This window comes from Metarhizium acridum, assembly GCF_019434415.1.
Source record: "Metarhizium acridum strain ARSEF 324 chromosome Unknown scaffold_579, whole genome shotgun sequence".
NCBI classification, from domain to species: domain Eukaryota; kingdom Fungi; phylum Ascomycota; class Sordariomycetes; order Hypocreales; family Clavicipitaceae; genus Metarhizium; species Metarhizium acridum.
Genome location: NW_027094047.1, coordinates 445,047 through 464,035, shown reverse-complemented (window position 1 = coordinate 464,035; position 18,989 = coordinate 445,047). Strand labels below are relative to the sequence as shown.

At 47.1% G+C, this 18,989-nt stretch overlaps 2 protein-coding genes across 2 annotated transcripts; one reads left to right on the top strand and one right to left on the bottom strand.

The window, feature by feature from the left end:
- Window positions 1-2,287: 2,287 nt before the first annotated feature.
- Window positions 2,288-3,580, bottom strand: J3458_021432 (uncharacterized protein). The gene is made up of 2 exons (XM_066122619.1): window positions 3,186-3,580; window positions 2,288-3,133 (listed from the first exon to the last, which is right to left on the bottom strand). The coding sequence occupies exons 1-2, from the start codon at window positions 3,192-3,194 to the stop codon at window positions 2,318-2,320; spliced, it is 825 nt and encodes a 274-aa protein (XP_065972377.1). The 5' UTR covers window positions 3,195-3,580; the 3' UTR covers window positions 2,288-2,317.
- Window positions 3,581-16,635: 13,055 nt separating this feature from the next.
- On the top strand, window positions 16,636-18,518 carry J3458_021431 (uncharacterized protein). Its single transcript, XM_066122618.1, has 2 exons — window positions 16,636-17,257; window positions 17,370-18,518. The coding sequence occupies exons 1-2, from the start codon at window positions 16,897-16,899 to the stop codon at window positions 18,404-18,406; spliced, it is 1,398 nt and encodes a 465-aa protein (XP_065972376.1). The 5' UTR covers window positions 16,636-16,896; the 3' UTR covers window positions 18,407-18,518.
- Window positions 18,519-18,989: the final 471 nt, after the last annotated feature.

Below are 18,989 nucleotides of genomic sequence, written 5' to 3'. Positions count from 1 at the left end.
AAATGGCTCTAGTAGTTTGATGCACGCTGTGTGATAGAATGTCCTTCCGAAATCAGTTTATGTTGTCACATCTGACGAGCTTGGGTTACCAACTTACAGAATGGCTACCCATGACGGGATGATAGAGCTAGACCCATAAAATCGTCTAGCATTAAAATCTTTCCAATGAACTAATCGATCGTATATTGTAGCTGAATCAAGATGATTCGGCATCAGCGCTTGTCCATTTAGTTCGGTGACTTCTAAACATTCCGTTGTTAACCGGACCAACTCATACTCTGCCGTTAGCGCTTCAGTTGAATAGCTTATTCGAGAATTAACGGAAACAGGATAAGGAACCCATAGTGTATCGGCGTGTCTTTGCATGTTTGGCGATGGGCCGTGACCATCATTTGGAAGCACTTGACTTGTCCACCTGCTTGGCAGACATGGGCTTGCAATAAGGCTCAGCTTGCTGCGAACATCAGTTACTGGAATTTCGAAGGTAGCTGGGGGTACGGCGACATACACATCAATACAATAGAACCCACTGGAAATAAATGATAATGCGTCTTGGGTTTTCTGCTTCATGCCACTGTCGTCCGGGGCTATGCTCTGATCGACAGGGAGCAAGGTCGAACGTAAATCAAGCAAAGTCTCGAAAAAGAGGCTAGTCCCCTTTTGGGGATCTCCAAATGTATACTCGTAAACAGACAGTACAGCAACAGCTTGTAGTAGTGCGATGCAATTATTCAACGGTTGTGTCTCAAGAAGCCTATATGATTCTTCTGCGAAATCGTGCCCCTGAACCGGCTTGTAATTGCTCATGAACGTGAAACAACTCTGACCAGTTAGTGAAACTGCGAGGGAACAATATTCTGTTGATTTAAAGTGTTAGGCACCTACCGAACTATAAGCCAATATCGAGTTGATCAGCAGTTCCGAACAGAACTGCGCCACGAACTGGCTATCAGCTTTGCCATTATTATCCCTACGAGTGGAAATCATGTCTCCCAGAAGATCGCGATGAATCAGTCGGGTAAGAGTAGTATCCCATGTCCAGAAAAGTCTAAGTAGATGCGATAACCAAGTATCGTCTTGGCTTACTGTGGTCCATTGCGAAATCGGCAGGAGGTATACATTCTCAGCTCGATTTGCAAGTTGTTCTGAGGGGACGGGCCCTGGAGAGTCTGGATCTTTCATCCAGTCGCGTTGCTGTTCCGGAGATAGAAGCCGATATTGCTCAACACTGGGATGGCTGCAAAGCGATGGGATGATGTTGTCCAAACCTTGAGCTCGCCTCACATGTCTCACGATATCAGCTGCATCTCTTTCAGAGACTGCACATATTGCTTCCACCGCCTGCCGGAGCTCATTATACGATTCTTGTAAGCCGACATGGCGCTGCGCTAATGAGGACCCCCGAGTCGTATACTTGCATTCTGCGCTGGCTATGAGACAAGCACGGCAAGATGGCCGACCACCATCACACTGGGAATCGTCAGAAAGTCTTGCACTTAGTACTTACGAGGCATACCTACTTTTGCTTTCCGTTTTCGGCATCCTGTAAGCCGAGCATGCATCAGCCAACCGCGCAGAGTCCATGGCGAGGAGTTGCAGATACTGGAGACATACTATCACATGCTAGCGTTACCCCTTGACGTTTATGAACTTGATTCCCTTCCGGCTTCTCGATCTGTTGCAACGGGGGAAACGAAGACTTAGGTATAAGTTGTCTTCCAGACATAACGATCAATGTGTTAGCCACCATCTAAAACGTAATTTTAGAGGGTAAAATGAGCCAGCTACGGTATGGCCGCTTTGACTTTTTTAAGCATATGGGAGGGAGTCACACAGATTGTAGGATCCATCTGAGGCGGTAAATGGATTTCGTCAGTCTTACGTCTGTGAGGTTACACTCTAACTCCAGGAGACAGGGGAGGCGACACGACCGGCCGGGTGGCTGACGGTGGCGATCGGCCGCCATTCGCGTAAACCTGGGGCTGCCCCGGTTATTCAAAAGGAGCACTTGAGAGATTAATTGCGACTGACATCTGTTGTAATTAAGTACGCGTCTGTCACACCCCCTCCATCCAAAGAGAAATTGACTTATAAAACTGAGTAGCTAATAAGTGCCATTAAGTTCTTTTAGAGGATTTCAATTTAGTGAAGAATGTTACCGTATGAAGCATATAGCAGCAGCATACAGGGAGATGTGCTGCCAAGATGAAATGTTATCTAGCGTAAACCAATCAATCGATAATATGGCAGCAATGAAGTCGGACTTAGAGGGACCCATCAACAGTATGCCCGTTCCTTTCTTCTCGACTCTGACCTCTTACCTACAGCTAATTGCCACTCCCCTTATCCAAACACGGCGAATTCTGCTGTAAAACCTGATATCATCCAGTGGATTCCCTTCAACCAATATCAAATCTGCTCTGTGGCCAGTTCTCACGAACCCACGGTCGCGAAGTCCAAACAAGGTCGTAGGTTGACAGGTCGCGGCACGGATAGCATCCAAATTTGACAAACCTGCCGCTGTGAGTAGCTGGAGCTCTTCATGAAGCCCTTGGCCGAATGGAACAGTTATAAGCCTTGACGTGTTCGCTGATGTACCTGCGCATATAATGGCGCCTGCGTTGTACAGTCTTCTCACCGCAGCAAAGGCAAATGACAAGTCGTAGTCCGAATCGTGAATTTTCCAGAGAGGCATGCCCTGTTTGAGAAATCGGAGAGTAGGAATAATACCTATCCCTCGCTCTACTATCTTGGCAACCACATCGGATTCAATATCCCCGTCTATGGGCACAGGTGATAGAACATCAAAACCCGCGTCTACAGCTAGGGTATACGAACTAGACTGTGCCGCATGCGCGATTGCCAGCTTGCCGTGACTATGTGTTGCTCTTACTAGAGCCGAGAGCAGACTTGCGTTTAATCCCGGCTGGTCCACAATGACTTTGATAAAATCTGCTCGGCTCGATGCGATTTTAGCTTCCACAACTCGCTCGGCTTCGTCCGTCGTTGTGACCACCTCCATGCTACCATAATTTGATATTGTAGGAAGAGACGTGTTCCTTGCGATGATGGCAGACCCCGTAGCTAAAAATGATGGAAGGCCAGGCTCATCGGCGGCAGCGACTCTCATAGCCTGACTCTCAGCACACGAACTGCTTGAATCGATTAACGTTGTTATTCCATACCCTGAACATGTTGGAAGAATCTCCGGCGTCACGCCAGCATCTATTTTGGAGTCAATGAGGCCAGGGATAAGCGTGCAGTCGGTGCCATCGATTACGATGTCGGGATCAGGCTCGTGGCCAAGGATATCACCTGGATTCCCAGCAAAACAAAAGGTTGGATAATGCTGAATGCTGCCTCCGTCAAAAACGCCGACATTCCGTATCATGATAGTTGGCATATCTTTCAAACGCCCTCCCTTCGACGCCTAAATTCTCTAATTCCGAGTTAGCGCTTTTGCTGCTGATCCATCCGCTATCAATACTTTGCGATTAATAACACTACTGCGAGGGCAGTTTCTCCATGCAGTAAGATGATCGAGTGCCAGTCTATCGTTACTTGACAAGGGAGATTGGTGAGAACAGCATGCAAAAGGGTCTTGCTCTTCCATAACAAAGGGTGTGCTATTGCTGGGGTCTTTATATGATTACCTTTGTCGCAACCCGTGCATATTCTGACTCGGCTCACAAATCAAACAATTGTAGATTGGGCTCCGGTTGGGTCAGTGACGCTGCCATTGCGCGATGGTGATGTAATTAATGCCTTGCATTGCGCGCCGCGCAACTTCTACGTCATTCATGGCTTTCACACTACTAATATCTAGAACTTATGTAGAGTGATGAATGAAATTCTTGATAAAAGTTATCGGTATACCTAAGTAAGCACCGTGACTGATTATAAGGGCTGGTTCCAACAATAACAGGTGCCGACAAGAAACAAAACGTGTCTTCTTTTGTCGCGCAAAGTATATATACAACGCTAATTGCGAGAGCAGAATACTCCCAACTCTACAGCCATTAATCTTACTGGGTTTTGGAGAGGAGGCATTAAGGCAGGAAAAGCCAACCCTACTAGCTCTGCTCCGCAATCATCCTTGCACAAAAAAGAGACTGCATTGATCTGCTACTTCCCCTAATGGTACCACTAAGAAGCTTGAGAGAAAGATCTGGTGGTCCATATTTATACTAGAAAAGCAGTCTGCTACGGCTCTCGGCCTACCTAGTGGGATCCGCATGTTTCGCTGAAAGAGTCAGATTTCGAGTCCGCGTTCGGTTCATCAACTCTACGGGCTAATGTTATGGAATACATCAATTACGAGGTAGGGCTAACAAGGTTTTCTCGCATTTTGGCAGGATTGGTCAGTGCAATGTATCGACCACCAAAGTTCTTGCGCCCTTTCAAGAGGAATGAAATGAGAGGCGAGCTGGCAGCGTGGAAGAAAAGCTTGACAAAAAATTGGAGAACAGAAAAATCTGTAAGCTAACTTCTACGCGAGTATGTTATATTTGGACCTTCTTATCCTCCTACATGGAATAGATTACATTGTTAGTGGTGTGGCGAGTTAAGACACCTGAGGGATAATTGCACATCCAGTGGCTGCTAGTAACTCTCGGATTCTTGATCGGGTAGCAAACCTACGATATGCCCAGATCCATTTGATTGCATTTATTTTCATCTATGTGTTCACACTGTTAATCTACGTTGTTTCAAGACGGTTGCAAAGACGGTTGCGCGGAGTCGAGCTAACACATGTCTGCTCGGATTACAAGAATTACGCGACACCTAGGAGGAGAGGGAACTCACGCTTCAGCTATTCTTCCACCATCTAGATCACTCAACAGCTGCGGATTCACAGTAGCAGAGCGAGAGCGGGTGTTTATCTATCAGAGTCGGTCCAACAAACGTCTCTGTAGCAAACGCCGCCAACAGAATAAGCCAGACAAAAAAAATGCACCGATGCAACAGAAGACACCAATGCATAGTCTACCGAAAAGCGCAATGACTTTCTCTTTTTCCGGATTGTATTCAATTCTGCGTTTGGGAAGGTAATTTGCTCGATTGCGAAATGAATAACTGCAACTAGCAAATCGCCTCGGTTTAATTTACAGCTGTTTCCTGCTAGACTATGTCCATGATAAGCTATTAATTGACAGAAAGAGAGGTCAAATAACCCAATTCAGCTTGGTTCTGCATCTTGCCACGGAACTTTGCTGTGAACGGTGTGACAATGCGTGGCCAAGCTATCAGCGCTTTGCAAATTCTCCTCCAAACATGGACACCGTGGAATCTATCAATGGAGGCACATGTGCGTGAACCTGTGCTTTTTTCAGATGTTCAAGTAGAGACAAGACGGGAAGTCGCACGTGCAGGTAGGTGGTGGTTGCCCGTTATCAACTTTATCACGTTAAAAGTTATGGATTGAATTGAACAGTGGATAAGTCCTTGTATTCAAGCTATCTAGCTGGATGATTGCGGGCTCTTTATAGATATCAGATCATCTAACAGGTCATCCAGAAGGTCATCAATTCAGGGATTTAGCTGTCTTGAAGGTCCGGCTTCAATAGGGCCGTGGCGTGAGCCTTCACGAGGCTTTTGGCGGCTTCATTTGGCAATACCGTACAATAGTAGGCTTTTTCCGTTGACAAACTTCTGCAAGATCAAATGTAATGAGGGTCGTCCGGCTTGCCGCTGCTTAGCTTAGCTCGAACGGCCTATCATGACGCGCTACTTTATTTGGAACTCGTCGAACTTCTATGACAGGCAAAATGAGAAACGAGTGTAAGCTATCTAATTGTGCAAAGAGTATTACAGGCTTGAACCTACGTTGAATCCATCATGACCTGAGTCCAGGTCCACTTGGGAACAAGATTCTGCGAATGGCCCCCTAGTATAAGGCATGGAGCCTATAGGGATGCAGTATCTCGGACATGCAAGCCTGAATGGTGTCGTTCCGAATGTCGGCTTTGTGCGGAAAAGGCAAACGACTCGATATCGCTTTCAAAGTATCGCATAGCTTGATCTTGAATGGTACCGCCCGTAATGCTTCGTACATAGAGCTATCTGTATGATGCATTACCCTCGCGCATTGACTCTCTTCTAATTTCGGACTCTCGTACATACTAATGGAAATGACTGATATCACCTAGCAGCATAAATCTGTCCACCGAAGCAAACCAGCCAAATGAACAAGGAAGACTGGATTTATACTAAAATACTACGCCACCCCTTGCACGTTAGAGCTGTGGGTGCAAGGGGTACGATCATCCGAAGGCTGGGAGTCCTTGGGCCAAGCAACTATTAAGCCATTACATTTAGCTAGCTATCTAGTTATGCAGAGCCGTGGTCTGACCTATATGGATTCCGTGTAAGGACCTGTCGTCTTCTATGCCGCTCATCCCTCATCTTCATCTTCATACCCTCTGGTGGAGACTCGTAAAACAGGTGACCACGATCAAAGGGCGCATCCAGCATCAAGCCCTGGAGCGTTTTTACGCGAGAGACAGCTACGTAGCTTAAACCAGTCTGAAAGTCCCGACAGGAGAGATCTGTCACGATGACATCTTCAGTGATGCTCTGCGACTTGTGAACCGTAATGGCGTAGCATACGATCAGGGGAAACTGCGTGCGAGTGCAGAGAGTGCTTCCGATGAGGAAGTCCCTGTCTACTGGGAGAATCGGGACAATCTTTCTGCCATCAGCGGTGGTCAGGAACACAGGTCCACTGTACTTGTCAAACTCCATCATGATAACACAGGGAGGGTCTTGGACTGGGTCAGCCCCCGGTGCCCAGCCGATATCGTAAACGGTACCGCGAGCGCCGTTGCAGAGACCAACTGGCTGCCAAAGGTTAGATGTCAGCATCAGACGGGCGCCAATGCATATAGGGATCTGCTTCGCAAGGTTGCCCGCCTTGTCATCAGGCGCCGCAGCCGCGCCAAGGCCGACATTCTTAGCCTTGACCTGAATGACTGGCCGGCCGAGGCGGTCGAGGTGGTAGTGGTTATATTCGTTCACCCTATCTTTCGTGGCGTATACTCGCAAGGCGTTGGCGAACCTGGCGACCTCCAGATCATCTAGCTTCGCCTGTACTCGACCGGAAAGGAGTTTCCAGGACTCGACTGACAGTTGGAGGAGCCGCAATTCCTCGAGAGCTGTGCGAAACGCCTTCTGATCGTCGCCCCGTTGCCGTTGGACAACCTTCAAGAAGACTGATTTATCGAAGCGTCTATATGCGTTCCTGCCTTTGATCTCCACTCCCTGCACCTCTTTATCGTAATAGAGCGGCTTCTGTAGCACGGGTGGAAGCTGGAAGAAGTCGCCAACCAGAAGGATGTTAAGACTACCAAAGAACTCCTCATTCCTACTCGGGAACGCCTCGCGCAGGCGGTCATCGATCCAAGAAAGCTGTCGCAGTCCCAGCATGCTCTTCTCATCGATGATCAGGTAGTTGATGTCCTTCAGCTTCTTCTGGAGCTGGGCCATGTCAGTGGGCGAGAGGGGCTTGAAGTCCTTGTTGATTGGAAGGTGTAACAGGGAGTGCAAAGTAGTGCCCGATATCTGATTTCCCGCGACGCCAGTGGGCGCGGCACGCCAAACAGGTGTCCCTCTCCCGGCAGCAGCGGCTTGGAGGTGCGCGGAGAGCAAATTAATGAGGTATGACTTCCCGGTACCACCTCCACCATCCACATGGAGCAGCAACTGAGAGGGTTCCTGATTCAGGAAGTGGTCCATCACGGTATCGTATACTAAGCGCTGATCCCGGTTTAGGGAATCTCGAGCTTCCAAGGGCTGATGATCCACATCAAGGTCAAGGCGGTTTGCCGCCTTGCGTTGCTTCCAGTAGTCGCCCTTGAGAATACCGTCATCAGTATACCGTCCAACGTGAGGGGTCCAATCATAATTGATGTCGATGTCTCGGCGGCCGAGCATGTCGATATCCTCTTCCTCCAGCGGGCGGTCGGGAAGCATGCGGGCGAGTTCATGCCAGTCTTCATCCACAATGGGCTCTTCATGGACCTCAAGCTCAAATTCGTCGTCCTCAGCCCTCAATTCATTTGTATCTGGCTCCCCATAATGATCGTCCGCATGGGTGTCACGGTGCTGCTCTCTGCAAAACCTGTACGCAGCCGCGAAGGAATCGAACCGCTGCCCGCCCACGGTGAGCAACTCCTCTGGAGAGCGATGCGGATGAGCCATCATCAATTTAACACGGCAGAAGTCACCAAACTGGGGAGATGCCTCCACGGACCTGTATCGAGGAAAGTAAGACAGGACTCTCTTCTTCGCGTTGGCAGCGAGTCTCCTCCACGTCTTGAGATTATACGATTGCAGGTACTCGAGGTAAGTTGCATCCTCGTGCTGGTCATTTCTCTCGAGATACCTCCTGTAGCTGCCGACGGTCTCGTTGACATCTTCATCCACGCGATACGAACGTGCATGTTGCTCCAAAGGACGGCAGTCGACAGAGACCACCATCCGCGTGCCTTCCTGCAGAGGAATGTTAAGGAGAAGATGGGAAATCTCCTGCGCCGAGTAATCTCTCTCGGCAATCAGCTTATTCATCAGGCGAGAGGAGAAGGATAATAGCGGCTGAAGGTGTGCCGTGTGCGGCAAAACCTGGTCTGCAAGCTTACAGTAAGGCTCAGTCTTCTTCTCAGATTTGCTGCAATACTTGGCAGCGTACGTAATAACCGCCTGTAGGCTGGTGCAAGGAGATATGTCGATATTGGCTAGCCAGCCTAGTATAATGGCGGGATTGAAGTGATTCATGAGGTTGTCATTCCGCGCCGCCTCGAAGACATAGTACGACTTGCCTTCCTTCCTGATCACTGCGGCCAGCTCCCGCAAGGCACGAGGAAAGTCAAAACGACACTCCCGCTCTGGATTGGCCGCATTGGCCGCCTCGATATCTGCAGCAGCGCCTTCCATATCCCTCGCCAGATCAACGGTTCTCTTCCTTACGCGTAAGCAGTATGTGGTATTGCATCTGTGGCGCTGGCAGCGGTTGACGATTTGTGAGAGACGCAGGAATGTCAGTTCTGTACTCAGTGGATCTACGCTCAGGGGGTTACCCTCACCCTGGGGCATAGTCCTAGTCGGCTCAGGATTAATGGCAGTGATGTGGAATCCCCACGTGCGTGCAAAAACATCACGAGCGGCTTCATCCACCATGTCGACTCTTGGGCAATTCTCCATCCAGTACAGGCCATGGTTGTGCGGACTGCCACGCCCTTGCCATTCATACCGATCCCAGTAATCCGTAATGTTGAACTTCTTGCTTAACACGATATCTCGAAAGAAACAGTATCGGCGGTAGAAATGGAAAGCAGCAATGTGAGGATTCTGACGCAAAAGTTGGCGCGAGAGACCCATCCTCTCGGACTCGGACGCAGCCAGCCATTCATCATATCGGGGCATGTGCTGGTAGAGACTCCGCCAGTGTAAATCTGCCGGGCTGAATGTGATGAATGCACCAGGACATCCAAGGTTGTAGGCATAGGCCTCGAGGTCCTGCCTCTTCCTGTTCCAGAAGGGGCGCGTGCCGCGAATAGGTACCGCATGTCTTGTGATTGAGTTGATTAGCACCTGCGCCTCAGGGTCCTCGCTGTGCTCCAGTGCCTGAACAAGCTGCTCCCGTGTGAGCGGTTCATGACTACCATCGTGTTGCTTCACGAAGAATTTGGACCGTGCACGGGCCTGTGACCGCATCAGAGTATTGAAGGCGACGAAGCGGAAGGTCGGGTGGCGTGCAAAACGCCCGTCATGCCAGCGCATCGCGTGCTCGATGTAGTCCATGTAGTCGATTGACCGTAGCCGAGGCTCAACAAAGTCGGCTCTCCCGTCAGGAAAGAGGCAGGGAAAAGCTAAGGAGAGTAGGGCATGAGAGCGATTGAACTCATTAATGGGTGTGCGCCGTATATTCGGAAGCTGCAGCTCGTGCTGCACCTGCTCCTGGAAGCTTGTGGAAAGCCTTGGTTCAGCTTCTGGTTCTCCGGCAAGAATAGACCGCAGAGCATCGAGCTCCGTGTCCTTGGCCAAAAGGTCCGGCACCGCAGCCTCGTCCTCCAGGTCCGGTTCTGCCTCCTCATCTTCCTCGGGTCCAACTTCGGCAGCCTCCACCTGGCTCTGGGGGATGTCGTCCAGGACATTGCCATCTTGAGGCAATTGACTCAGCCGCTCTTCGTCGATGACGATGCATCGATAGCCAGGATGATGGCGCCGGAGGTAGTTAAGCCATATGGCAACTGGCTGGCGGCGTACACGGAACTGGCGGGTGAATTGCCGGCTAAGGTTTGCATGGGACGACGTATTGGAAGGACGGAGTAATACAGTGTTCAACTCCCGCGGCAAAAGCGGGAGTTGGTTGTACACCAAGCCAACCTCGCGGAGAAAGTGAACAACATGTCCCCGATATTTGTACTGCTGGCCCCGCACAAGCATAATATTCACGTGGACGTGAACACGGCCTATTAAAGACTCTTCAGTAGGTGTAAGCTGAGGCAATTGAGTCGGTACGGAGCCAAAATCCAACTGGTTGTCCACAGAGAAGAAGTACGGCTCTTCAGGGCCGCGTTTATCATCCTTTCGACAGCAACGCGCACAAATGCCATCAGAATCGATCTTCATCTGGAACCAACGCTCTTGACATCGACCACAAAATTGCATTTGGTCATTGTCCAGCTTTGTCCAGAACTCACGGAGGATTGCTTTATCACGACAGGTCAAGGCGCAAGCGTCCAGGTCCCCATTCCACACCGGATCTTGTGCGTGAAATACGGCCGATTCTTCAGGTGGAATCATCACTGGACTCCGGTACCGTCGTGGCGGCCCCGACGATCGAGTTTGCCTTTGAGATTTTTTTGGCCGCCCTCCTGTACCAGGGGCAGGACCACGGCGAGCACGGCGACGAGGCCCTGACTTTCTGGAAGGCTGCCGCGAGCAATAGCGAAGAGGGCTTTCGTCCAAGGCATTGCTATTATCGTTCCCGTCTTCGTCCCCTAGATCGGAATCAGACTCTACCCCTAGGTGTTCGAGGTACTTCCGTGGTCGAGCAGGTGAAAGCAGCAAGTTGAAATAGTCCTCGACGTCAACATCAGATTCAGAGAACTGTCCCCTGTCATCCGCTTCCTTGGTCATTCCATCCCCATCTGGGAGCTCATTTGCCTGTAGTCGATCTTGACTCCCAGCTACGTTCCGTGGTTAGCTTGAACAAACTGCCGGGACCACAGCACAAGGATACCTTCTCCAGGACCATCAGAACCTTCAAAGACGCCGAGTTGAGAGATTGTGGGAGTTAGTGACACAGCCTCCCCTGCACGGCGTCGTGAACGATGGTCGCGCCGAATAGTGGCCTGCTTGGCCCTGGCGCCGGCCTTGGAGGCATCATCTTGCGAGTCCTTCCCGCCCTTGTGGAACCTAACAGCCAGGTAAGAGTAGTCCACACCAGTCGTGCTGCTTCGGACAGTAGATGGATCAGAATGTGAGGCGACAGGATCGGTCGAGGGCGGCACAGGCGGTGAGGGAGCTAGAGCCCGGAAGAGCCGCGAGCTCGCTTGGGTTGGTGGGATCGGCGTCCCCAGCACTATCTGCGGCTGGCTGCCTGGCTCTCCGAACAAACTCCTAGCTGTATGTTGTTGCCGTAGCTTCTCTGGCGATGTAGGTTGGGTTCCAGATCTCTGGTTAGGAGGCGATAGGCCAGCGTCTCTGTCGGTTCTTTTCGGGGCAGATCTCTCAGCTGAGGTAGGACGGACAGCCAGCTTTCTCAATGCAAGGACGGCACCTTTGGACCTGGCACGCTTGATCAGGTTAGGGAGGCATATATAGTATATCAATGGTGTCAGTTACCTCGGAATTGCGGTGGTCCCGGCATTCCAGACAGGTTGTAGTTGGATTGGCAGATTTCCTCCTGCTAACGAAATTACTTGGTGATTTTGTTCGGTCGCAAGACGGGCAATGGACTGCCAATTCAGATCTAGGACTAATATTACCCCTAGAATCATAATCCATACCCAACCATGCGGTACATCTGTTTCAATAATGGAAGAAAGGCTGCTGGCCAAGCAAACGAACAGATCGCTGGGCAAATTTAGCGATTGTAAACGATTGTAAACGATTGTAAACGATTGTAAACAGAGAAGTAAACAAAGAAGCACCGACAGACGGTGGCTGTCCTTTACCCACTTTTCTAGAGCCACCAACCAATCCAGCCTTCTTTCGCGATTTCCCATACAAAATTTGGACCAATAGAAACTTATTTGTCAAGCCTGCACCAAACCCTCATTATTCGGAAAACTTATGGATTAATGTAGAGTCAGCCTTCGGCTGAATTATCTTGCATTTATTCTTAATAAGCGTCTACATCATATAGAACTCTTTGTAACGCCATAGAATCGCTACTAGAAAGAAAACATGAGCAACGGCAACAACCCCTCCATCCAGTTTTACTCTCTCCAGGACAACTCAGTAACACGTAACAGTCCCGAAAAGCATTTAGCGGCACAGGACTCACAAATGTTCCCGGAATAATACTGGACTCTACATCTTGCAAGGCGATACTTGGTGGGTTTAATCTTCATCTCATGTGGAGAATATCCCGAAACATCATAACACGTTAACATAGATGGCCAAGATGACTACGTTATCGGCAACACAAAATATTATATCGCAAATTGCTACAGAACGAAGATGGGACAATCTGGGACGGAAAATTAGTCAAAGCGAATTCAAGGCTTCAATAGGAATTCTATACCCCAGGGAATATTTATAGCAAAATTTCGTGATACTAGTATGCCTCCGGCTATCACAAATGTATGAGCAATGCAAGACGATCTCGGCAGAACAGTAATAGGGGTCATGCTAACGATTCCCCTTCTTACAGCCTGTGATGGGACCATTTAAGTACACTAGTTCTCTTCCGTCCAAGGGAGTGAGAGATAAACTCATTGAAGCGCTAAATATATGGGCTGAATTACCAGACGTGGCCCTCGCCGATGTCAAGTCCGTTGTGAGAGACGTGCATAATCTCTCTCTCATGTGAGTTTCTATCTGAACTAGTCTTAGCATATATGTTTAAGCTGGTCCGAGCCTCCTACATGCTTAAAAAGGGTTATCCACCATGAGTTTGTTTGAACAGAGAATGCTTACACGGACCTTAGGTTAGACGATGTGTAGGATTATTCACCAATAAGACGTTTAAAACCAGCGACGCACTATATATTTGGTATGTTACAGACCGTTAACTCCGCTACCTGTCAGATTGTCGATGTCCTTCGCGGGTTTCTTGGCTTGGTGATGCCCTATCGCTGAGCGTAATGATTGGTATAATCGTCCTTAATCTCCTTCCCGTTTTAAATTTGCTTTTAATCTTCTGATTTAATGGGCGCCTATAATTATGCATCTAATAGCTAATAAGATACGAATGAAAATGAAGTGAAAAGCCTTCTTATCGGATAAGGTTATAATTTACAGTGGACACATCTTATCTCCGAGCCTATAATTGAAGCTTACTTACGGATGGTAGATGGTAGTAAGTGCACTTCTTTCTACATTCGTTAGTATCTCAACTGTTTTATTAATGAACTAAATATTAGAGACTGGTGGGCTGTTTCGTATGATATTAAAACTAATGATTGCTTAATCCCGGTCACCAACGAAGCCTGCTAATCTGGATCGTTTTATGACACTTGTTAGACGACTCTTTTAGATCCGCGGCAATTTCTATAATTTAACGTCAGATCAGGTAAGCTTAGTGCGTTGATACAATTGAGTGATGCTAATTGAGAAAACTATAACGCTAATTATGTATGATCCGCTAAATAGTATGAGAAGACTAAGGGCTTTGCCGAGGACCTAGAAGAAGGCAAATATAGCTTCATTTGATACGTGTAGTTGTTAACGCGGACACGACTACTCGGATGATATTAAGAAACCTTCTCATTTAGCGCTACGCCGCTGTAGTAACGCTACGGAATGCCACAAGGAGACGGTTATCGATTTACTGCGCACCGCAGAATCTCTCGAGTACACGAAGCAGGTGCTCCAGTTACTGCATGCGAACATAGGGGGCGAGATGCACAAGATTGAGACTTTTACTGGCAGTTGTAACCCAGAAGCGCGCAATATCATAAATTCACTGCGAATTCAAGGACTTTCTTCATAGGGTAATGGGACACGCTCGAGCGAGTAGAACATTCCCAGATGCAATTCCTCCGCTTCAGACACAGGCACTACATGACACTCATGTTATTTCACTACAACTCTCTTTTTTATGTGTTAATTTGTTTTATTTGAGACAGATTAACTCCCTTATATTAGTTACTACTTAACACAGAATATTTATTAGAGGTAAGCTGTTTAATGTAAGTGTTTTCGCTATATAAAACTATAAATAAACCTTAATTAAATACCTTAACTCTTATATTCTATACATTCTATAGCAGAAGAAGTTTTTATACTTAATTATACCCCGTGCTTATTACTATTTTAAACGTAATAATATTTTGTAAGAAATAGTTGTTTACTTGTCTTTCGCGTTAGTAGCCCCTCTACTAATATTGCCTAGTCTAATATAAACAGGTATATAATCTTTCGGGTGCATTATTTTAAGCCTAGTTAGATATAATCGCTGCCTATTTATAGTGTATTTTAGTATATTTAAACGGAGAAATAGCGGTGTAGTTAGTTTATACTATTCTTTTAACCGTAGTCGAGGCATTCTCCGCGTCCTAAGCGAGTAAAAGAAGGGTACCAGAACTCACTGCTTCTCATCCCACTTATCCCATACCTCCTTAATGTTAAACCGGCGAGCACACAGAACGAGGACTAGCTTGGCCTCTACGAAAGCTAATTCTTAGCTAATGCAGCTCCTTTAACCAAGACAAAACGTACGGAGGGCGTCTTTTAGAGGGTGTAGAGGATCCCCTTGGAAAGCCACCGTTCGGGTACGAACTCGTGCGCTCGTAGCTAGATAGCCGGATTTCGCTGCGTCTAACTAATAGCATCCTAAATACCAAATCCTTCTGTGGGATATTTTATCAAAAACCAAGCAATAGTAAGAAAATAGTCTTTTATTAGTCGAGAGTTAGTAGATTCTTCACTTTATCCTAAAAGAATTAGCCGTTCCTCTCGCTTTTCTTAAAATAAGTCTCTTTTTTTATTAAAAGTCTAGCCTTCTTCGATGTATTACCAGGTTCGCCTTATCGAATAATAAATGTAAGGGAATACACTCTAAGAACTTCCTTTATAACCGCCTTTATATAGGGAATAGAGTTTAAAAAGTGAGGCGACTCCGTAAGACGAATTAAGGCGTTAGCTAGATTAGTGCTATATACAGCGCCGTGCTCAGCTCGTTTGCTATGCCTTAAGGGTTATCCTGTAATTCCTTAAACATCCAATATATAATCCCTAAAGTAGTCTTAAACCCCGCAAGTACAAGGACTTTTAAGTTACTTATAAGAGCCTAATATAATTCCTTGTCAAGTGATAATACAGATGCCGCCTTTCAGCCAATTTCTCCCTCGATGTATTTTAACGCTTAGCTAAGCAGCGTTATTTTGTTTAATGTAGGAGGGTTAGTGTCAACAATAATTTTCGCAGTTAACAGAGAATGGTTCTCCATTATGCGATTATTTCGGCGGATCAGCCACTTATGCCAAGGCATATAACCAAGGTTAAATAGGGACTAACGCACATCACCACCAATTTCCATCAATTGTATCTGATAAAGCAGTGCGACTTTAAGAGGACTTCCCGTGGGGCTAGTTTGTTCATGCAGACGTTTACCGCTTTATTAACCCAGTTATTGTTAGCTGTCTGCGATGTCTAAAGCAGAAATGCGAACTTACACAGATGCTCGGAAGATTATGTCCAAGGTGAGATGTGTGGTTAGACTTTAGAGCTGGAAACGGGGCCCCATTTCCTATTCACCCCAGATTTCATAGAAGTCCTCTATCTCTTCTAGAAGCTCTGGAATCATGGCTCATTGCGAGGGCTAAATTCCGGACTCAACGCGGACCGCCACTTCTTCCAAGTATCGCCGCGTGACGAAAGTACATCCATACCCTCCGTTAAGGGTCGCAGAAAGTCTCTCATTATGAAATGTTTTCGAAGTTTACGGTTGATTATGAAATCGGCGGACGTGGTAACATCAAAGACTACCACAACTGAGGACTTCGGCAAAGGCCACATGTCGAGGTAAACTACAAGTGGAACCTCATCTAGAGCTGGGAAGTATTTCTTGACGTTTTCGGCTAGCCAGCCATGAAAGGCGATAAAACTAATGTCTGGAGGCATACCGCTCTTAATTCCGCGACAATGTGCAAATGGCCTAGGAGCCAAGATTGCGGCAACATGGGCTAGAGTGTTCAATGTACAGCAGTCAGTTTTGGCAATTAACATCAAGCGAGTAAAACGGCTCGACTGTAAGAGTAACCGACGATTCCCAAAGCAGCGAGCTGTTTGTGCCTCAGCCTGATCTTGAAAGTCTGGTGAAGGAACCTTAGCAAGGCGAAAGCGGCAATGCCATCTGGTTGCTATGGTGACATAAAAGGTGTTAGTGTGCTTACGTAAATCCAACGTGGCTGGTGCCGTTATGCAAATTCAAAGTCTACTTGGCAGCCCACCCAGAAACCTCCATTACCCCATAGCCTCTTCCAGTGGTAGAGAATGAAGTTGTCGAGTATATCCTGCCAGCCAGTTGTGTGTTGCTTATAGAATTTGCATGGCTGTTCCCGTCGATTAATACCAGATGTTGCGCCTAAACCGAACGGACAGGGAAACGAAGTCAAGGGTTGATCAGCGCCACGAAATCAATCCTATATCTTGACCAAAATCACTTCCTCTGCTTCTGCGACGCCTCGGCACCAACGACTACGGACGAGGGCGAGGGCGAGGGCGATGCGGCTCCAAGACGTCTGTCTCTCACGTCAACTTCCGTCGCATTTGCGCTCTCATATTTCAATATGGCACCCTGGGTACATCCGCGGTGAGGACACAATGTTCTCGCTACCTAGACTGGATGAGGTAGGGCCGCAAGACAAAACGGACGACGAAACCGACGATAGGCAAAAGGGCGCCTGCTTCGGAAAAGCGCGTTATGGGGTCCATTTCAAAACCATGCTATTAGCCTGCCAGATTATCGCAGGAAACTCATTCGAGACTGCGTATTTAAGCTACGATCGCAAAGGCAGCAACAGGGTACAACTGGCTCCCTGTGGTATCTTGATGCATGACCACTACTTTCTCCACGTCCTCCAAGGTGATCTCATTTTCCCTTCCCCCCTTTATATCATCTCGAAGCTGAAGTGCCGGTTCTTCCGCCATTCAATCATCCGTGAATTCGCCTGCTGACCAAAGATTCGTAACAGAAGACGACACTGACACGACGTCGTATGCTGTCACACCTAATTTCCAGGAGTGGCGATTTCCTGATGCTCTCCCGCAATCTTGGGGTTCTGTTGCGATGACTCCCCGCGATACTAAACCAAGCTGTATCATCTCGGGCCGTATGAGGCCCGAGAAGGCACACGTTATACCCCAATCTCACGACAAGTGGTACACTGACAATGCTATGTGTGACTATTCTCAAGGCGCAAAGTCGGTGTCAAATAGTGACGATAATGTATGCCGACTTCGTGTTGACCTTCATAAGATCTTCGACGATCGCGCGTTTGCTTTTGTTCCTAAACTAGATGAGGAAGGGCATCAACATACTGTCGTACACTTCTTCTCGACTACGAGCGATTACGGCGACGCTGCTCTCAAATATCACAACCGCAAGGCACACAGCCTTAATTCCGTGGCACCGCAATTCCTGTTTGCACGATTTGCTCTCACAGTGTTCGCCTGTATCAAAGACTTTATTCTAAGAGGAGAACGCCGCCGGATCGCGGTGGTGCGTCGTGGCATCGACTCCAGCGGCAGCCCTGCTTGGATTACTCAAGAAGTTCAGATGGATCGTGCACAGCGACACAGTCAATACGGCGGCGGAGAATCGCGGGCCTCGAGTCCTAGTAAGAGATCCAGGCCACAATCAGAATCCCAGCAAGGAGACGGTCAAGAAAGCGTAGAAGAATTCGAGTACGCATCGGAGGATCCCGAGAATAATGATAATGACGGATATTATACGTCTCGAACTCGGGCTTGGGTTGAGGCTAATATAGCGGACTACGATATAGCTGCACTATCAAAAAGACGGCGTATTAATGGGGTTGAGTCTCCTCTATCCTTGACAAGCTCTGCTAGTTCCCAAGCAACCATTAATAAACAAAAAATCGCGGATAAAGCAGCTAGTTATAGGCCTAATTGTACTAGTATTAGCTTAAAGGGGAGCGAAAATAATCCCAGCTACTATCTTGTAGAAGCGGTTAAGGTAGTTGATAATAGCAATCCTTTTATTTTCTATTAGCATATAAATGTAACGGTAGCTTAGGTTCTAAGGTATAGTAGGTTTGTTTCTTAGAAAGTAAGTTAGGTTAAATACTATAAAGTAGCTTTTAAGTAGTATTATAATAAGGCCGTTAAGAGTATAACTCTTAATAGTAAAACTATTACTTAAATTAATTAATAGAGATTTAAATTATTTAATTATAGAAATACCTTCTCCTTAAGTACTTGTTTATCTCTCTATTATAGTTTTAAATTAAATAAATCCCATTTAATCTCCCGTATTAGATTAGGTTAATCCCCTTTAATCTATTAAGTTAAATTAAACTAATTCTATTTAATTCCCTCACGTAACCTATAATTCTATTAGGCCTTATTCTTATTTGTATACTAGCAGCTTATAATGCTAGCTAACTACTTTAAGTACCCTTAATTCGTAATATAATACTTCTCCTCTATTAGTCTTATTCTTAAGGCTATTTTATTTTATTTAGTAAGTATTCTCTTTCTTTCTCTCTTTTCCCTTTTTTCTTTCTTTATTATTCTTTTTATAATATCTTTTAACCGTATTTTAAAATAGTGATTTTACCTTAACTAGAAGATTA